Source organism: Pieris napi, chromosome 19 (assembly GCF_905475465.1).
Source record: "Pieris napi chromosome 19, ilPieNapi1.2, whole genome shotgun sequence".
NCBI lineage: Eukaryota > Metazoa > Arthropoda > Insecta > Lepidoptera > Pieridae > Pieris > Pieris napi.
This window is the reverse complement of record NC_062252.1, coordinates 8,822,572-8,841,776: the sequence shown is the minus strand read 5'-3', so window position 1 is coordinate 8,841,776 and position 19,205 is coordinate 8,822,572. Positions and strand designations below refer to the sequence as shown.

Below are 19,205 nucleotides of genomic sequence, written 5' to 3'. Positions count from 1 at the left end.
CCTGAACATTGTTGACTATAATGACACCTTTTTCAGTCTTTGATTATTTTATTGTAATTAATTATGTATTTGCATGCAATCAAAAACTATTTTTAATAATGCCAAAGAAGTATAACTTCTTACGCGCGTACATAAGTACACGCACCCTTTTTTTTTAAAAAAAAATCTATTCAAGTTTCAGAAATTAGTGTAGATAGAGACATAAATATTTTACATACATATCAATCTATGATATCTGTTTAGGACTATAGGAACTTTAGGTTGATGCCGAAAGTGAGGTGTTTCGGAGATTAGCCTATATCCTATTCCTTATACTTCCTTATTGTTTTTAACATATGAGAGTTACTAATTGGGGTTTTATTAACTAGTTAATTAATTCTATCTTCTTTGTTTAGCATTAAAAAACACCACAGTAAAAAAAAAACAACTATTATTTATCATGCACTTTATTTTTTATATTTACAAAAATTGGAAAAACAGCAAAATTTTTATATTAAAGGAATCAAGTATACAGTGTTCTCCACAAACTTATTTTTTATAACAAAAAATCAGTTGTGAGAAAGAAGTCTAGACATTTTTCCATACAAAAATCAATAACTCCGTACTGATATTCTTAAACATATCACAATCAAACAAATCGTTTCTTTCATAATACTATAATTTAGCTGTATGTTAACTGAAAAGACTTTTCATTTTCCCGTCTAAGAGTGTCGTGGGTGACTTTCAAATGGTCCAATTTGGTGGAAATCTGCGTTATGGAGCCATCAATCCATTGCATCGACGACATATGTGCGTTTAGGATTCGGCCGATTTGAACGATCTGAAATTTAAAATAACATTAAATTTTTATGAGCTGTGTTGGCCTATACTCTGATTTTTAATTCCGTAGAATTCTGACATTTCATAAGGGAGCGTTCAAGTATTACGTAACTAATTTTGTAGGGGGGTCCTTATGTAAAACGTTACGATGCGGGGCGGGGATTGAATTACGCGTTATTGTTAATATTATTCGACTTTCCAGTACTTTATACCACATAATGGTAACTTTAAGGTACGTTTTACTATACTTGGTTACAGTACTGTATTTGGGTACAGAAAAACGTTACGGCGCGTTACACGGGGTGGGCTCAATAATGTCCAAAAATTGCGTAACGTAAACCTGAACGCCCCCTAAGTTGCTACAAAAAAAAATCTCCACAGAAAAAAGGACAAATTTGACTTATTTGAGGGCAATAAAAAAATGCTACGTATTTTTTATGTTTTACCTACAAAAAGGTAAATCTAAATATTTACTTACTTAAGTGACCTAAAACGAAAATAACAAATATTTCAATATCACGAACAATATATCGAATTAACTTTAATTACTTTATTTTATTCATTAGCTGGCATCACTGCTTCCTAATTCCAGGTTTAGTAAACCTTTAAAATTTGTTTTATCTTTACTTGTGCGTTTTTTACTGCTTGTGATGAAAAGGAACGTAATTGCCACTCACCGTTAAACCACTTTTAATGTGGAGCACCGCACTTAATAAAATGGATACATTAACTAACAATTAAATGTATGTAACTCAGATGTTCAGACTCGTATTGAAATTGAAAAATGTGCCCGGACAAAAAGGTTTGCCATCTCTGACATGTCAAAAAATGATAGCTAGCAGAATTCTACGGAATTAAAAATCAGAGTATAGTGGCTTCAGCGATGACTCTCATTCCAGGGGTCGTAGGTTCGATCCCCGGTTGTGAACCTGCGACGACTCTCATTCCAGGGGTCGTAGGTTTTATCCCCGGTTGTGAACCAATGGACTTTCTATGTGCGCATTTTAACCGGCTTGTCTTAGACCCAAAAAGAAGACGGCATGTCAGGCACAGGAGGCGGATAACCTACTTGTCTATTAGATTGACAACAGATTGAAACAGATACAGAATTCTGAGGCCCATATTTTAAAAAAGGTCGTAGTGGGAATGATGGAGACTACAAACAAAATTTTGTCATATTTATTCTCTTACGAGGATAAAAAGTATTCAGAACAATGGAAATAGCAAAAAAAAAATATTATTTTTGGAAAAACCAACTATGCACTTGTTTTTTTTTTTTCAAAAATAAAGCCATAGCAAACGAATTATACAAGGATTTTTTTTAATTGAATCAAAACTAACCGGATCATTGCTGTCCTGACTTCTGTTGGTCTCGTTGAGGTGTTCGATGACTTCCTTGAGATCTTCAGACATTTGTCGGAGCTGACTGTCCAAATTCTCAGCTAATGTGTACCTGGAAACATATTTTATATTTTATTCCACAGAAATTAATAAGGCTCTGAATAAAAACATATTTAACCTTTCTACATTGAATATCTCTAGTGTATTAAAACATCCTTACATATGCTCTCTCTCCGGATCCCTCATCCGGTCTCCATCTTCTTTGAGCTGCTTCTCAAGCGGTGCCAAGAGATCTTCCAACTCCTTCTGCTGTCCTAATACAAAGTCCAACTCGTGTTCTAGACTTTGTTGTTCGTTCTTCACAGTTTCTACCGCATCGTTTAGTTCTACAATCTGAAATTAAATAAAAAAATATCACTTTTAAATTTTCATTATAATATTTTTATCATCTTGGGATAAAGAGCTTGATGCGCGTGCGCCTATTTTGTTCACGGTGCTAACCCAATTATTTTTGTTCATAACTACTAGAGTCAGGCTAATGAAAGAAGATAATTGAAGTATTTGAAAATTTTCGGATGGCAACACAGAATGTCATTGAATTTCTTAGGTTAGTATGATTTATTGTCTTGATACTTCATGCAATTACTCATTTTTATTTCTATTTTCCGAATAGTTAACAGGTATAATAGCCTAAACTTTGTTTTATTTGATAGAATATTTCATCTTTAGTTTTAAGTATCTATTTTAAAAAAAACAAAACCGCTTTAAAAACGTGTTTAGTTTTAGAAGTTTGTTACATTCTAGGAAATAATGTACACTGGATATGTACCACTATAAATTTTTTGTGTAACGAAATAAATAATTTTTGAAATTTAGAAAAATAATCTTTAAATCAGTTTACTTTAAATACCTATTTCTAAAGGAAAAAATAACTATACATGCTAGTAACGTTTTTTTATCAGAAAGGCATGGATACCTGTATCTTAAAAATTACTAAACCCATTTTAATAAAACTTCGACTGTTCCTTAAATTTATCAAAATCCATACAAGATCATCTCCATGATTTTTAGTCTCAATAAAATTATAGACAAACATACATCTATCAAATTAAGCAAAGGTCCTTGAAAGCCTAATAGATAATAATAATTATACATAAAAATAAAACTGTACTACAAACAAGGTTTTTTTTTTAATTTTTGAAGTTGGTTAAAAAAATATTTGTGATTACCTTCTCTCCGTTGGCAATTAGCAGCCGATCCCAGGCGTTGACCTGCGTGGCTTGGTGGATGAACGTCTTCTCCTGTTCTTCCAACTCCAGGGTCCACTTGTTTATGTTTTCCTCGAGCTGGGCGAATGATATTGACGAAATGGCTGCGGGTGGCGCAGACGCTACAGTTCTGAAAATATTATATTATCTATTAATTATTATTATTTATGTTTTGTAGGTTTGGGCTCACACACACACATAACGTCTGTGTTTGGCCAATCTGTTCAGTTATAATTATTATTTAGTAAAAATAATGTTAAATTAAACAGAAAATATTAACATATACAGTGTGAACTCTTTAACATCATTCGTTATAAAGAAAAAGTCTCTATAACGTAAAAATGAGTGAAGTTTGGTTTAACACAAAACCCATACATTAATTCACTTTTTATAACGCAACATCCATTCTTTATTACGAAGAAATATTTAGACATCAACAACATACTTAAGTATGTTGTTGATGTCTAAATATGTAATTGTTTTTATAATCAGCTTAAAAAACTAACCTATTGTAATTTCTAAGAATGACCTGAGGTCATAAACAGGCCGTCTCGCCTTTGTTATTGTTATGTGCATTAACACGTGTGCCATTATTCTTAGATTACATTGCATGTCATAGTAAAACACGTCAGGCAAAGTTAACAGAATATGTGTTTAGAATAATTTACCAATTGATTGTAATAAAATTAGAAATTATTGTAATTGGTTATTTATTTCTCTTCCCTCCGTATAACGAAAAAAAAGTTAACACTGCAATAAACTTTCATATAGAATTATAAATTTAATTAACTTTTAAAACTTTTATGTTATGAAGGTGTTCATTATTTTCTTTCTTCTTTTATTTTCTACTTAAGTACTTGTTCAAAGTCAACTTTTAACGACGTACTGTACCTTGACAATTGGCATGGGCGTCAATAACAGGTTCCTACTGTCACACTTTGAACCTAGCACTTTATTTATACCTAGTACTAGATAACCAATGATTGTAAGTTTAAATTTTCTATTTTTAATTTAATTTTAAGATGTCTCTAATCTATCTATCAAACTTTTAAATGTTAAGGGCGGTCAACCCCGAAATTTTTATTTTTTTATGATACAGCATACAAAAATACATACAACCCTTAATTTTCACCCCTCTACGATCAATCCCTATTTTTATTTGTTAATTAAAATCTTATGACTGGAACTCTGAGGTTTATATAGAGAAAAATTCAAAGAAAAACTTAAAAAGTTTTAATTCCAGAAAACCGAACAGTATCTTGGGAGCATAGCAAAATGTTCCATGTTGGTATGTACTAAAAAGGCAAAGTAAAATCACATTAAGGAGAAACGAAGTTCGCGGGGGGAGTTTACAATAAAAATATTAGTAAATATAAGAGATACGTCGCAGATTATTCTGGAAGTATTCTATCGATTTTAAACCTTCTAAAATCCGTGCAGTATTTCTAGCCTAAACAATTAATACAATTTAAACTAAGCTTAAAATAAATTTAAATCTTTGAAGTGTGGGTTAAACTTAACCGCTGGTTAATCAACTACTTACGCAGTAGCCGTTGTAAGGGAGGAACTGGCTGTGGATTTACCGAGAGCCATTATCCCAGATGGCGTAGAAGAAGCTGAAATTTCAATTAATAATTATAAATAGTCCATTTGTATAAAATATCCAAAATTTGATTAAAATGACAAAGACGTTGACAGTTCGTGGAGATTCTATGGTTATAAGTATAGATAAAACATCTATGAACATTAAAAAAACTCGCAATTATAATAAATAATAGTAGTCTGCTTTAAATTTTATTTTGTTTAACCGCCAAAGGTACAAAACAGTCAATTGATATCGTGTTACAGAAAAAAAAAATTACAGGGGAGATACAACCTTTTTAGGTCTAGGCCTCAGATTTCTGTATATGTTTTATGATAATTTGTCAATCTAATAGGCAAGTAGGTGACCAGCCTTTTCAACAATACAATGTACCTTGATATATTTTCCTTAGTTTAAATAACAGAGTAGTGTTTGCCTAGTGGCTTTAGCGTGCGACTCTCATCTCTGAGGTCGTAGGTTCGATTACCGGCTGTGCACCAATGGACTTTCTATGTGCGCATTTAACATTCGCTCGAACGGTGAAGGAAAACATATTGAGGAAATCTAAATTACGCCATAGTCCGAATATTGTGGATATTTATCCTTTGTTTAAATACTTTTGATTTGAGGGGAGAGTTCACCGTATCGACGGGATGAACAATAAATGTTTGACAGTTACAAATAAACATTTTGTATTGGAGATTTTATTTTTCGTTAATTTCACAATATTTATAGTTTAATAACATATTCGCGACGGAGACAAATACAACAAAATCAAAAACTATAAAAATCGGTACAGCAAGATCGAGTTATAAGTGTTTGAATTAACCCAACTTTAAATAAAAAGGATAAAAAAATATATTATGGAAAAATCTCCAGCTAACGTTTGTCCAGAAAGAGCGTACCAATTCTTAAAAAGCTGGCAACGCACTTGCGAGCACTCAAGCAAAGTGAGTCCATGTCCAGGGGCGGCGGTATCATTTAACATCAGATGACCTGCCCGTTTGCCCCATTACATAAAAAAAAAAAAAACAATCAGTACTATTGTGAAATATGTCAAACATAGTCTGACAGCTCTTGAAACTAGATTTTTTGATTTAAATTTGATTTATGGTTTAAAAAAGGACCTACCTATTTATATCTTCTGCCTACTTTTACAGTTTCCTATATTAAAGTATTTATTATAAGGTAAAAAATACATACCTATCGAAGATGCAGCCGTCGCTGATGTGGGTTTTCCCAGGGTTAGTGCATTGGATGATGGAAATCCTAAACCAGTACTTGTACCCAGACCGAGTCCCGTAGACGTAGTTGTACCAAGATTAATCCCTGTAGCGGTACTCGTACCTAAATTGAGTCCCGATGAAGTACTGGTACCCAAAGCAAGTCCTGTCGCGGTACTGGTGCCTAAGTTCAACCCCGTCGATGTACTAGTCCCCAAATTGAGTCCCGAAGACACGCTAGTCCCCAATTTGAGACCTGTAGATACACTTGTACCCAAATTGAGTCCTGAAGATGCACTTGTACCCAAATTGAGGCCTGGGGCCGCACTTGTGCCCAAACTGAATCCTGGGGCCGCACTTGTGCCCAAACTGAGACCTTGGGCCGTACTTGTGCCCAAACTGAGACCTTGGGCCGTACTTGTGCCCAAACTGAGACCTTGGGCCGTACTTGTGCCCAAATTGAGACCTTGGGCCGTACTTGTGCCCAAACTGAGACCTTGGGCCGCGCTTGTGGCCGTATTGAGTCCTAAAGACGGACCTAAATTAAATCCCCCCGCGGTACTAGTTCCCAAATTCATTCCAGTGGTAGTTGTACCCAGACTGGGTCCGCCTCCCAACTTAGGTCCCGTAGACACATTGGTACCCAAACCAGTTGATGTACCCAAATTGAACCCCGCAGATGACGTGGCCAAAGGAGTTCCCAAATTGAGTCCCGTAGTTTGGGGTTTGGAGAGGCCAATATTTGAGCCCAATCCTGTTAATGCTGTGGAAGTTGTTGTGCCCAAAGTGTTGCCACCAAAATTGAACCCAGATCCAATGGCCGTGCTAGGTTGGGCCGCTGGCATTGCAGAAGAACTCGGGGCACTAGTTCCCAATGTCATTCCAGCACTCGCAAAAGATGGTTGACTCGTGAAACCGCTAGGTGTTTGTGCCTGACCACCGAAACCCGGTTTCGCCCCAAACGTCGATGTTTGTGGGGTTGGGAACAAACTGGGCGGTCCTGGTTTAGCTTGAGTGGTTGCAAAAGCAAAGCTTTGGTTTTGGTTTTGAGCTTGGGTGGTTGCACCGAATGACAAATTTTGGACATTTGGCTGATTTGTACCGAAGGCTGGAGCTGAAATAATATCATATTAATGGATTTTATAAGATCTTTTGACAAGCTATTTACTATTTCATAAATCGTCAAAAATACAATATATTAATTCTTACTTTTATGTTATTTATTTATAGGCTTATATCAGAAATACATAATCATAATAACAATAATTTATTTGCAAGAATATGGTATAAAAATCTTGTGGTTGTAAAATTTATCTTACATAATTAAAAATGAGAATTTTACTATATCACAATCAAACCTTATGTGATTTTATAATCACATGATTTATTTTTGAAGTTATACTTCTTTTGGCGCGTTACTATGTTCAAGTTGTATATTCTAGTATTTTTATATTTAGAACACGTGTTTCGTAACAGTAAAATTAAACAGTGTGAATAACTGGTGTTTTTATTAAATCAATTTCATATACGACGGTGATAGTATTTATCTATTAATAATAATTTTATTGATTAATTTTAATATTTATCGTTAATCACTACTGCATTTTAGTTATGATTTTTTCCATATGCCAAAGAAGTATAACTTCTAACGCGTGTACATAAGTACACACACTCTTTTTTTATATCCGCACAATCAGCCATATATAAATAGGCATGCAAATGTCATAAATTTTTTGCAATGTCATTTAATATATAAACATTATAGTGATTAATATTGATTTGCAATTTTAAAAGAATACCGAGAGTTTTTTACGCCGGCTTTTTCTCTCGGCCTGTCTTCTTTGCCGATGAGTAGGAATTAATAATTTAATGACGTGGAATAAGTGATACCTTATAATCCATAATAAACATATTTATTTTATTTATTTATTGTTTTTTTAAATCTACTATAACCGATTCGAAGAATTCGAAAATGTGCAGCTTTTTTGTCGAAGAAAAAGGAGAGAGAGCGATTGAGACCGATTAAGAGTGAGAAGTTACCTTATAGAAATTCTATTTTAAAATTTCGGAGAATTTATGAAATATTAGTATTATATTTTATGCAAAATAGTTTATTGAAATCTCAAATGACGAATTGTAAATTAAAATGCCACGTGTTTTTATTATCGCAGAAAAAAAAAAATTTGCATAAATTTTCGACACATAATATTTTAATGATAATTAAATTAATTAAATTCCTAACATTTGATAATGATTAAATTAGATAGTTTTAAATAGTTTTAGATTTGTATAAAATGCACAAGACGTAAAAATTACTTTTCCCGAAGAAATTTCACTTCTGACAAGTTTGATTTGTACGCACACTTTGATTTTTGTGTCTTATATGAAAAATCTACTTCCAGAAGAAAAATCTGGATCAGCTTTATGTTGTAACGATATATTGTATCCATACCTGGAGCAGCAGAGCTAGTAGTGGCCGTAGATGTACCAAAACCGAATCCCTTTCCACCAAACGCACTTGCTCCTTGGGTGGGCTGACTTGTAGTCTAGAACAAGATTTTGTTTTTTTTTAATTATACATTATTGCATTAACACTATAATACCATCAGACTTTAATTATTAGGAATACAATGACTTAAAATCATGGATAACAAAAAGTCACTAAAACAAGAGTTAGTCCGGTTATTGTAGATTTGTTTAGATATATTAATTATATTAGATATATTAAGTTTGAAGTTGGGTAACAACTGACTCTAAGGCGTCGTCCTAATTGGGAGCGATCGCACGATGACACGATGCGTTCTCGTCGTGCGATGAGTTCAAACATACAGATTTCATCAGAGTGTCCTATTTGAACCTCGCAAGTAATCGTACAAGCACATGAAATGCTTTAATAACGATCGTACGATGCGTTTGATCGTGCGATCATGTAATCAAAGCAACAGATCTCTTTTGAGTGTCCTAATCGGTTACTACGCGATGCGTCGACGCGCGAGGGGCGAACGACGGCATCACACGATGGACATCGCGCGATCTATTAGGACATCTGTTAGGTCATCGCACGACCACTTTGATCGTGAGATGAAAATCGCATCGCGCCATCGTACGATCGCTCCCAATTAGGGCGACGCCTAATAGTTTAAAATATGAGCTTATAATTAACAAAAAATTAGGAGAAAGTGTGGTTGCAACTCTAACACAAAACTAAATTAGCTTATTTAAGGGTTCATGAATCTAAGTGGCCCAGTCAACCTTTTTGAACATTATTGTAAACAAGAATGTGGTATGCGACAATGGCTAACATGTGGTTTACGCTTCTATTTATTTACTAAAATATATATATATATGTACCTTTACTAATGCTAAGTTATGATTCAATAAAATGAGTCAAATTAGTAAATTGACTATTAATTTTATTGTTGCTTTTTTTTTTACAGTAAAAGTAAAAAGCATATTTTGCATACATTTGATATTACTTCAAGAATCATATTCAAATACTATTTTAATTAATAATTTTTGTCATACCGACAGATTAAAGGCTCTTAATTGTTAAGGTTAAAATTTATATAACAATACTAGCTGACCGGGCAAACATTGTTTTGCCATGTATAGATGTATATCATTTATAATAAAAAAATAGGGGTTGATCGTAGAGGGGTGAAGGTTAGGGGTTGTATGTATTTTTTAATGCTGTATTATAAAAAACTAAAAACAGAAATAAATATCTCAAAAAGAAAAAATTTTTAGTGGTGGACTACCCTTAACATTTAGAGGGATGAAAAATAGATGTTGTCCGATTCTCAGACTTACCTTATATGCACACAAAACATCATGAGAATCGGTCGAGCCATTTCGGAGGAGTTTAACCACAAACACCGCGACACGAGAATTTTATATATTAGATTTAACTTACAGTTACTTGAGGTGCTGAAAAACCTGACGCTGGTGTTGTAAAGTTAAAACCCGTTGAGGGTTTGCCAAACCCAAAACCTGTGCTTGCTGGAGTACCAAAGCTGGATGATGCTGAAATATATTTAAAAAACATTAGCGTACAACACTTATTAAAAGCCTTAACCATACATTAAGAGTCTGTTTAATATGAATTATGTAGTGGCCAATTAACAAATTTTAAAGTTGAAGACTTCTTTAGGCGCGTTATGAAAAATTGATGAGAGTGACATTTTACGATGCGCGCGCACCGTGACACAAAATTAACAGAATGAAGTTGCCCACGGAAGATGCTACGGCATTGGACATAATTTAAAAACAACATTCGAATAATAATAGAATTTATGTTACACTTAATGTAAGAGAATAATAATAAATATTTATTTATTTGATTTTTCAAATATAAACTGAACTTTTGACTATAATGACTCCTTTTCCAGTCTTTGATTATTTAATTGTAATTAATTATTTTCATGTAATCAAATACTATTTTTAATAATGCCAAAGAAGTATAACTTCTTACGCGCGTACATAAGTACACGCACCCTTTTTTTTAATGATGTAGTAATTTTTCTGGCCTTTCAATGAAATTATCAATGTTGTATAAAAATCTAAAAAGGAAAGTATGAACCTTGAGTAGTCGGGGCTGGAGATCCAAATGCCGGAGCATTTTGTGTGTTGCCACCAAATGAAAGATTCTGAGCGGCATTCTGAAATTCATTTTATTTTATTCATCATCATTCATTTTATACTCAGCTTTTAAAAGAAGTGATAATAAGACTTTAAATTAATAAAAGTGCTAATGATTGCGGAGAGTGCTAAAATTTACACTTCATTTAAATAATTTTAATTATATAAAAAATATGCCTGTATAGAATATGCTTTTTCAGCTGGATCTGTTTTACTCTAAGTCATTCGAGTCCAAATTACCTAAATATAAACTTTGAACCGTAATTTTTGAGAAGGTACAGATTTTTTTATCATCAAATGAAGCACTGCAGTGACCTATTTTTGAATAAAGTCAATGCTGCATACTGCTTTTAATTAAAAAAATTCTATCTAGAACAAAACATCTTAATGTAATGCTTAAATTCTGATTCTCATTATACATTATTATTGTACTTTTAAAATACCTGATTTGCTGGAGATCCAAACCCAGGACTGCCAACAGTTTGATTTGGAGGAGATGAAAAAGAGAAATTCAAAGGCTTTCCGCCACCGAAGGCTGTTGGGGTACTTGTTGTTGGTGTGGAAACTGAAAATTATGACAAAAAATGTTAAAAAGAACCAACAAAAAGGAAATTTACAATTTTCATTATTTATTGGAATAAATATATGTTATACCTGATACCCAAAGAGGTAGGCAAAGGACACATACCTCAACTTGGTTGGCTGACACTTCTCATCTCTCATCATCTTTATATAGGCAACATTAGTTTGCCTATATTTAGCAGGTACATGATGTATTACCCACTTTAAAAAATATATTTAAAGAAGAATGAAAGGAAGTGGGTACCCACAACAATAAATATACATACACAAATTAGGGGCAGCAGTTGTTGTTTTAGCCCCAAAAGCGAAACTTCCAAATGCTGGTGTACTTGTACCCGCTCCACCAAACAAGCTTGGTTTATCTAAAAGTAAAATTTATAATATACAAAATTGTTACTGTGATTATAAAAAAACGGATATATGTTAGTGTAATATATAAATATTACTCATAATAAAGTGTACAGTATAGCATTATAGTTTATTTTTTAAGAACAAAATTTGATTCAGTTGTAATTAGTGGAAGGGTACTGGTTATATTAATAAATAATAAAAGTATGAAAAATAATGGGTTTATCTAACCCCCAGATCCTTGCAATGCTTTTGATGCATCTCCACCGCCAAATAAGGACCCTAGAAGAGAAGAACAAAAATTTTAAGCCCATAATTTGATATTGATATAGCCAATAAACAAACCGTCATTGGAATTTAAGGTTATTTTTTTAATATAAAATCTTACTATGAAACACATAGACAGTTGAAAAATATACCAAATGAAATGTATGGCACAAATTACTAATCAAACGCTAAAGTGAATTTTAGTACGTATTTTAAGAAAAAAATACCTTGAGCGGGAGAAGTTGTACCGAAAGTGGTACCCGAAGTAGTCGTAGCTGCTCCAAATGAAAAACTCATTCTTAATAAATCGTATCTTTACCAATAATATTTAATTTGATATGTTTAGACCTCGATGTTAGATTAATTTTATGCCACAGATCGAGTTTTTAAACATTAAGAAACGAAAAATCAAAAACCAAAATTTATTTGAATTACGAATTTTAAACTTGTCTTCTGTTTAGCTTTCGAGCAGAAGCTAACTAGACAGTAGACAATGTGAATGAATGACTTATGACAAACGACACTGACTGCTGTCATACTATACACAGAGTATACATTTGACAATTTAGGATAGTCAAGATAAATCTATTATGCTGAAATTCAACCCAGGATCCCCAGTAGACCATGGTTCTTTGAGGTTAAAAGTTCTAAAACTGTCACTTCTATCATTTCCAGAATGCGTTTAGGACATGTTTGTACACCTCATCATTTAGCAAGGCTTCGTATTATTGATAGTAATATTTGTGAGTGTGGAGAAGATATTGGTGACCTTGACCATATTTTCTTTTCTTGTTCCCAATATGACCGTACCTCCTTTCTGAATTCTTTACAATCACTTCATGTTCCGTTTCCGACTAAAATCTCCTGCCTTTTGCTTTATCCTTTATTGTATTGTAAGCTGACAGGCGCAAGGGTGACATTTGGCCATAGACGTGTTTAGCTTCGTGTTACTAGCCGCCATTTTGATGTGCACACAGCGAGCCGTTGTACATATCTCTTTCCCTCGGGACCTTGCCGTGAACGGACGGGTGCATCACTCCACATAGCGTATCGTATTTCATTGTTATTTATGTTTAAAGATAAATATTAGACATTATAAGTGTATTTAAAATTGATAAATGTTTCTTTTTTTTTAATCTAATTGTTTGTTTATTATAAAAATTGATAAATGTTTCTTTTTTTTTTAATCTAATTGTTTGTTTATTATATCAGAAGTGGGATCTGTTACCTCTTTCAGCCCGCAACTGTTTTTTCTTCTCTTTTTATTACTATTAGTGATTACTGTTAATGTCTAGTATTTAACTTTGTGTATTGCATTGTCGTATGTTTTAGTGAAAATTTAAAACAAAAATGGGTAAACGTAGGCGGTCACGTAGTCAATCGATTACGAGTGTTGATAGTGATTATAAACGTCGTCGTCGTGGTTCAACACGCAGATCGGAATTGCGCGAGTCATTGCACGTAATAATGACGCGATTAGGTGCGTTAGAGAATAGGTCTACTATAACGACGGAGTACAATGCAGAAACGCCTGTCCAGTCCACGCCTGGATCTACTGAAAAAATCGTAGAAGCAATTCAATCCTTAAAGTGGGGTAGTTCACGTGATTATTATGTTTCGAATTTCGACCCTAATGTGCACGATGTCGATTGTTGGTTCGCGGAGGTAGATAGGGCACAGGTTCTTAATAAGTGGAGCGATTCCGAGTGTTTATCGCGTATTGGATTTTGCCTAAAGGGTGATGCCAAATCATGGTTGGACGATTGGGTCACGTCTGATAGAACATGGAGTAATTTTAAAAACGATTTTAAGTCCCTTTGTGTCCAAAAGATTGATGTGGCAAATATTTTATATGAGGTGATGAGCACGAATTCCGATGGTTATGCTACGTACGCCGAATATGCGCGTCGTTCTTTATTGCGTTTAAGGGTAGTTCAAGGTTTGAGTGACGAACTTATTAGTGCTATAGTTATACGTGGTATTACTGATCCTCATATTAAAGCCTCTGCTACAAATCATAATTTGAAGCCTTCTGAGTTAGTTAATTACTTAGCTACTTTCATTAAGCCCGTTCCGAGTAAATCAGAAAAGCGTTGGACTTCCGATAAGGATAGATGTTACGACAAGTCTCTTACTTTGAAACGGCATGTTCCGAGTGTTCCGCTTAAATGTTTTTCGTGTGGTCGAACGGGTCACAAACAAATAAATTGTCGTTCAAAACAAAAACAATCGGTAAGCGCGAAGCAAAATCATACTAGCGCGTCCGTAATACCTTCCACCAGTGCGAAGGCAACTAATAGCGATGTTAACCTGGAATCGAAAACTATTTGTGTGTATTGTAAAAAAATAGGTCATCATATTAAGGATTGTTTTGCTAAACAGCGTTCAGATCAAAGGAAGGCGGACGTAAATTTTTGCTTTCCGCCTAAAAGTCGTAATTCTAAAGACGTAATGGTCGGCGTAGTTCAGGGGATACCCATTGACGTTCTAATTGATAGTGGCGCTTTAGACGTTTCTCTTATCTCTCAAGCAGTAGTTAACTACTTGTCGTGTTCTTCAAAACCCACTTATCGTGAATTAAAAGGTGTTGGTCACTCTATCACTCGTGTATTCTCTTACGTAACTCTCACTATCGAATTTGAAGAAATTAGTCTTGAAGTGGATCTTTTAGTAGTGCCTAGTGATAGTATGAACGCACCAATCATAATCGGTACAGATGTTTTGAATCGCGAAGGAGTGGTATATGTCCGCTCAGGGGGATGCCAACGATTAACTTATAGTCCGGTCTCTGCGAAAGTTTCGGCGGTAGAAACGGATGAGCATGCTATTAGGACGTCGATAGTCGGTAGTGATTACGAAAAATTAGTTGAAATTTTGAATGAGTTTACCAAGTTTATGATTACTGGAACCGCTACATCGACTGTGACTACTGGTAGCATGCACATTCGTTTAAACAGTGATGCACCCATATACTATAGGCCGTATAGATTGTCGTTTAATGAAAAGCTAAAAGTTCGAGAAATCATTGCGGATCTTTTATCTAAAGGCATAATACGTGAGTCGGAGTCAGCATACGCGAGTCCTATACTCTTAATAAAGAAGAAAGACGGTACTGACCGCATGTGTGTAGACTTTAGGGCACTGAATAGAATCACAATAAAAGATAGGTACCCTTTGCCACTAATTGAGGATCATATTGACCGCTTAGGAAAGGGCAGATATTTCACAACCCTAGATATGGCTTCTGGTTTTTATCAGATCTGCCTGAATGAAGCTTCCATTCCCCTTACGGGTTTCGTAACACCTGAAGGGCATTACGAATATTTAAAGATGCCTTTTGGACTGACAAATGCGCCTGTAGTTTTTCAGCGTATCATTAGTGATACGCTGCGATCTTTTATAAATAATGGTACTGTAGTAGTGTACATTGATGACGTTTTATTGATAAGCGAAAGCGTTGATGCCGGTTTACACATCTTACGTCATGTTCTACAGACTTTAACGGATGCTGGGTTCTCGTTAAATATGAAAAAATGTTCGTTTTTAAACACCGAAGTAGAGTACTTAGGACGCACAATCACTAACGGTGAGGTTCGTCCATCTAAATCTAAAATAGCGGCATTAATAAATTCTCCGGAACCTAAAAATGTTCGTCAGGTTAGGCAGTTCTTAGGATTGGCAGGCTATTTTAGAAAGTACGTTGAAAATTATGCTTTTAAAACCACGTGTATTTCGCGATTAACTAAAAAAGATGTCGAATTCAAATGGGGCGAGGAACAGAAACGAGCTCGTGCTGATATCATTAAGTGCTTAACCAGCGAGCCGGTTCTTGCCATATTCAATCCTACTTTGTTGACCGAGGTCCATACAGACGCTAGTAGCCAGGGTTACGGTGCAGTCCTATTACAAATTCATAGAGACGGTAGTAAAAGTGTGGTTGCCTACTACAGCCAAGTAACGACTGGGCCGGAGGTACGGTACCACTCTTATGAATTGGAAACATTAGCTGTGGTAAGAGCGTTGCGTCACTTTCGCCACTATCTTATTGGTATAGAGTTCAAAGTTGTTTCTGATTGCAATGCCCTAAAAGCTACACAAAATAAGAAGGACCTGTTACCCCGGGTAGCGAGGTGGTGGGTATATCTACAAGATTTTACGTTCACCATTGTTTACCGTAAAGGTGTTTTGATGCCCCATGCAGATTACCTCAGCCGCAATCCTATCCGTATTGTGAATAGCATTGATAAGCCGCGTAATTGGGCACAGATTGCGCAATCAGGTGATGAAGAAACGCGAAAGTTAATTGATCAATTGGATGATGGCCAATTAGATGCGAGCCGATATTTTAAAAACAATGATATTCTTTACTATCGTTACTCACCGGTAGGGGAACAATCACGCTTACTTTGTTATATACCAAAAGGGCATCGGCTTAGTTTACTGAGAATTTTTCATGATGAAAATTGCCATATAGGGGTATATAAAACGACAGAACTAATATTAAAACATTTCTGGTTTCCTAATATGCAACAGTTCGTTAAAAAATATGTAGGACATTGTTTAACCTGTATGGCCAATAAAAGAGTTCCGCGAGCTCCGTTACAGCCTATCACTTCGTGGACTAAACCAGATGTTGCTTTTCATACCCTTCATATGGATGTGTTAGGCCCATTGCAAGAGTCGAACGGTTATAAGCACGTCATGGTGGTGGTTGATGCCTTCTCCAAATACTGTCTTTTGTATCCCATGCGTAAACAAGACCTTGAAGAGTTAAAGCAAGTATTTAAAAATGTTGTGTCTTTATTTGGTACCCCGTCTCTCTTGGTTACTGACAGAGGTCGTATGTTCGAATCCGCTCATTTTGTCAAATGGATTAACGAATTAGGGTGCTCAATACATCATATTACACCCGAAATGCACCACGCCAATGGCCAGGTTGAAAGATATATCCGTACCTTACTTAACATGTTGCGGATAGAGGTAAATCACAAGAAAAGCGAGTGGTCTGAGGAGTTATGGCGCCTGCAACTTGTGCTCAATATCACTCGACAGAAGACTACTCAAGCATCTCCGTTGAACCTCTTAGTAGGTACCGAGGGCACTACTCCTGCAATACAAGCTTTGGTTCGCGATGTCACTGTAGACTGTTCGAGTTCTGATAGACAGTCCCTGCGAGAGCTTGACAGACAAAGGACAGCCGAACGTCTTAAACAAAATCAGAGGCGACAAGATGAGTATGTTAATAAAAGGCGGCATCCCACCCGTGTTTTTCAAGTGAACGACCTCGTATTTGTTATCAAATACTCTCAATCCAAAGGTAAATTGGATCCGGGTATGCGTGGTCCCTATAAGATAACGAGAGTCTTAGAAAATGGCCGTTATGAGTTGAAACTACTTACTGGAGCTTATGGCAAAGCTAGTTATGCTGCAGCTCAGTTCATAGTACCTTGGAAAGGTGAATGGACGCCTGAAGAATGTGCAGCCTTTTTCTTGAGTAAGTACTTGGGTACTAGAACTTGTTTGCTAAATGTAAGACTACTCCTGTAATGACACCTGTGGTTACACTGTATGTACTGAGATCAATGGACAGGGTAATCAGCCCCAAACTCACGGTCTTGTCGAGATCCTAAAAGATCAATGGACAGGGTATCCAGCCCCAAACTCGTGGTCTTCCTGTAGAAATGGTAAAAAGATCAATGGACAGGGTATCCAGCCCCAAACTCGTGGTCTTCCTGTAGAAATGGTAAAAAGATCAATGGACAGGGTATCCAGCCCCAAACTCGTGGTCTTCCTGTAGAAATGGTAAAAAGATCAATGGACAGGGTAACCAGCCCCAAACTCATAATCTTCTTGAGAATTAAGTAGACTTTTATACCTTATGTCTACTCCTATGGTGATACTAAACCTGTAATTGTGTAGTACTTTACACACCTACTAGTGATAGTTTGTTTGTAATCTTGTAAGGGTTATAAATAATCTTTCACTCTTTTCCTTGGGGGTCCGATACTTTAATGTTGCTTTTATCTTTCGTTACTTTGATCGTTTGTATTAAAAAAAGTAAATATTTTCAGCCGCTGACGACGCAATACCTTCCCAGGACTGTGATGTTACACAACCTACTCAAAGAAATGACGGTATAGACGCTGGGACATCAGAGCCTGACGAGGACGTCAGGGTGTCAGGAGAGGCCGTGTAAGCTGACAGGCGCAAGGGTGACATTTGGCCATAGACGTGTTTAGCTTCGTGTTACTAGCCGCCATTTTGATGTGCACACAGCGAGCCGTTGTACATATCTCTTTCCCTCGGGACCTTGCCGTGAACGGACGGGTGCATCACTCCACATAGCGTATCGTATTTCATTGTTATTTATGTTTAAAGATAAATATTAGACATTATAAGTGTATTTAAAATTGATAAATGTTTCTTTTTTTTTAATCTAATTGTTTGTTTATTATAAAAATTGATAAATGTTTCTTTTTTTTTTAATCTAATTGTTTGTTTATTATAGTATTATAATGTATTATCTTCTTTCATAATCTATAATAATATTAAGATGTAATATGTTTATGTACATATTTTATTTTTAACCAGCTTATCCCTTTATTTCCTTTTGATGTCTTTGTTTATTTTTTTTCGCGTGTAGTTTCCCAACCTTTTACTTGAAACTGGCATAAAGTGGAAGCTGTTGCCATAATATTAAAAAAAAAAAAAAAAAAAGATAAATCTTGAATTAGATTTTGTTACCTCGGGATGAAATTTAAGGAAAAAAGATAAAGAAACAAAAAAGATTTGACTCATCTACTCTTACGTACAACCTGTACGTTAAACGATCTTTATATTTGCATGTTAGTGTGCTTCCTGTTAGTGCTGGACGTATAAGTTGATATAATATTTGGCTTATTGGTAAAAATTAACGGAAATAAAAAGCTTTAGGTTTTTAATATTTTAAAAATAAAAACTGATAAAAATGCTTATCTGTACTTACCCATAAGCATACGTCCTCGTATTGTTGACTACAACTAATATTATAATCCCAAACAAAACAAACAAACTCAGTAGTAACATAGGTACTTATTCTTTTATCAATATTTACATATAAGTTGTATTATATAATAATACGTATGACATGAAATAATT

General features: G+C 34.9%; 1 protein-coding gene across 2 annotated transcripts; it reads right to left on the bottom strand.

Moving 5' to 3' along the window:
- Positions 1 to 430: 430 nt before the first annotated feature.
- Positions 431 to 12,560, bottom strand: LOC125059227 (nucleoporin nsp1-like). 2 transcript variants are annotated; one of them, XM_047663547.1, is made up of 13 exons: positions 12,296 to 12,560; positions 12,033 to 12,083; positions 11,720 to 11,815; positions 11,315 to 11,436; positions 10,809 to 10,891; positions 10,147 to 10,261; positions 8,686 to 8,779; positions 6,214 to 7,347; positions 4,972 to 5,044; positions 3,390 to 3,558; positions 2,381 to 2,553; positions 2,161 to 2,272; positions 431 to 820 (listed from the first exon to the last, which is right to left on the bottom strand). In XM_047663547.1, exons 1-13 carry the CDS (start codon positions 12,363 to 12,365, stop codon positions 662 to 664), a joined length of 2,451 nt encoding a protein of 816 aa, XP_047519503.1. In that variant the 5' UTR covers positions 12,366 to 12,560; the 3' UTR covers positions 431 to 661. The 2 variants fall into 2 exon arrangements, with proteins under 2 accessions (XP_047519503.1, XP_047519504.1); XM_047663548.1 differs by having other exon boundaries at positions 10,147 to 10,256; positions 10,813 to 10,891; positions 12,296 to 12,559.
- Between the last annotated feature and the right edge of the window lie 6,645 nt (positions 12,561 to 19,205).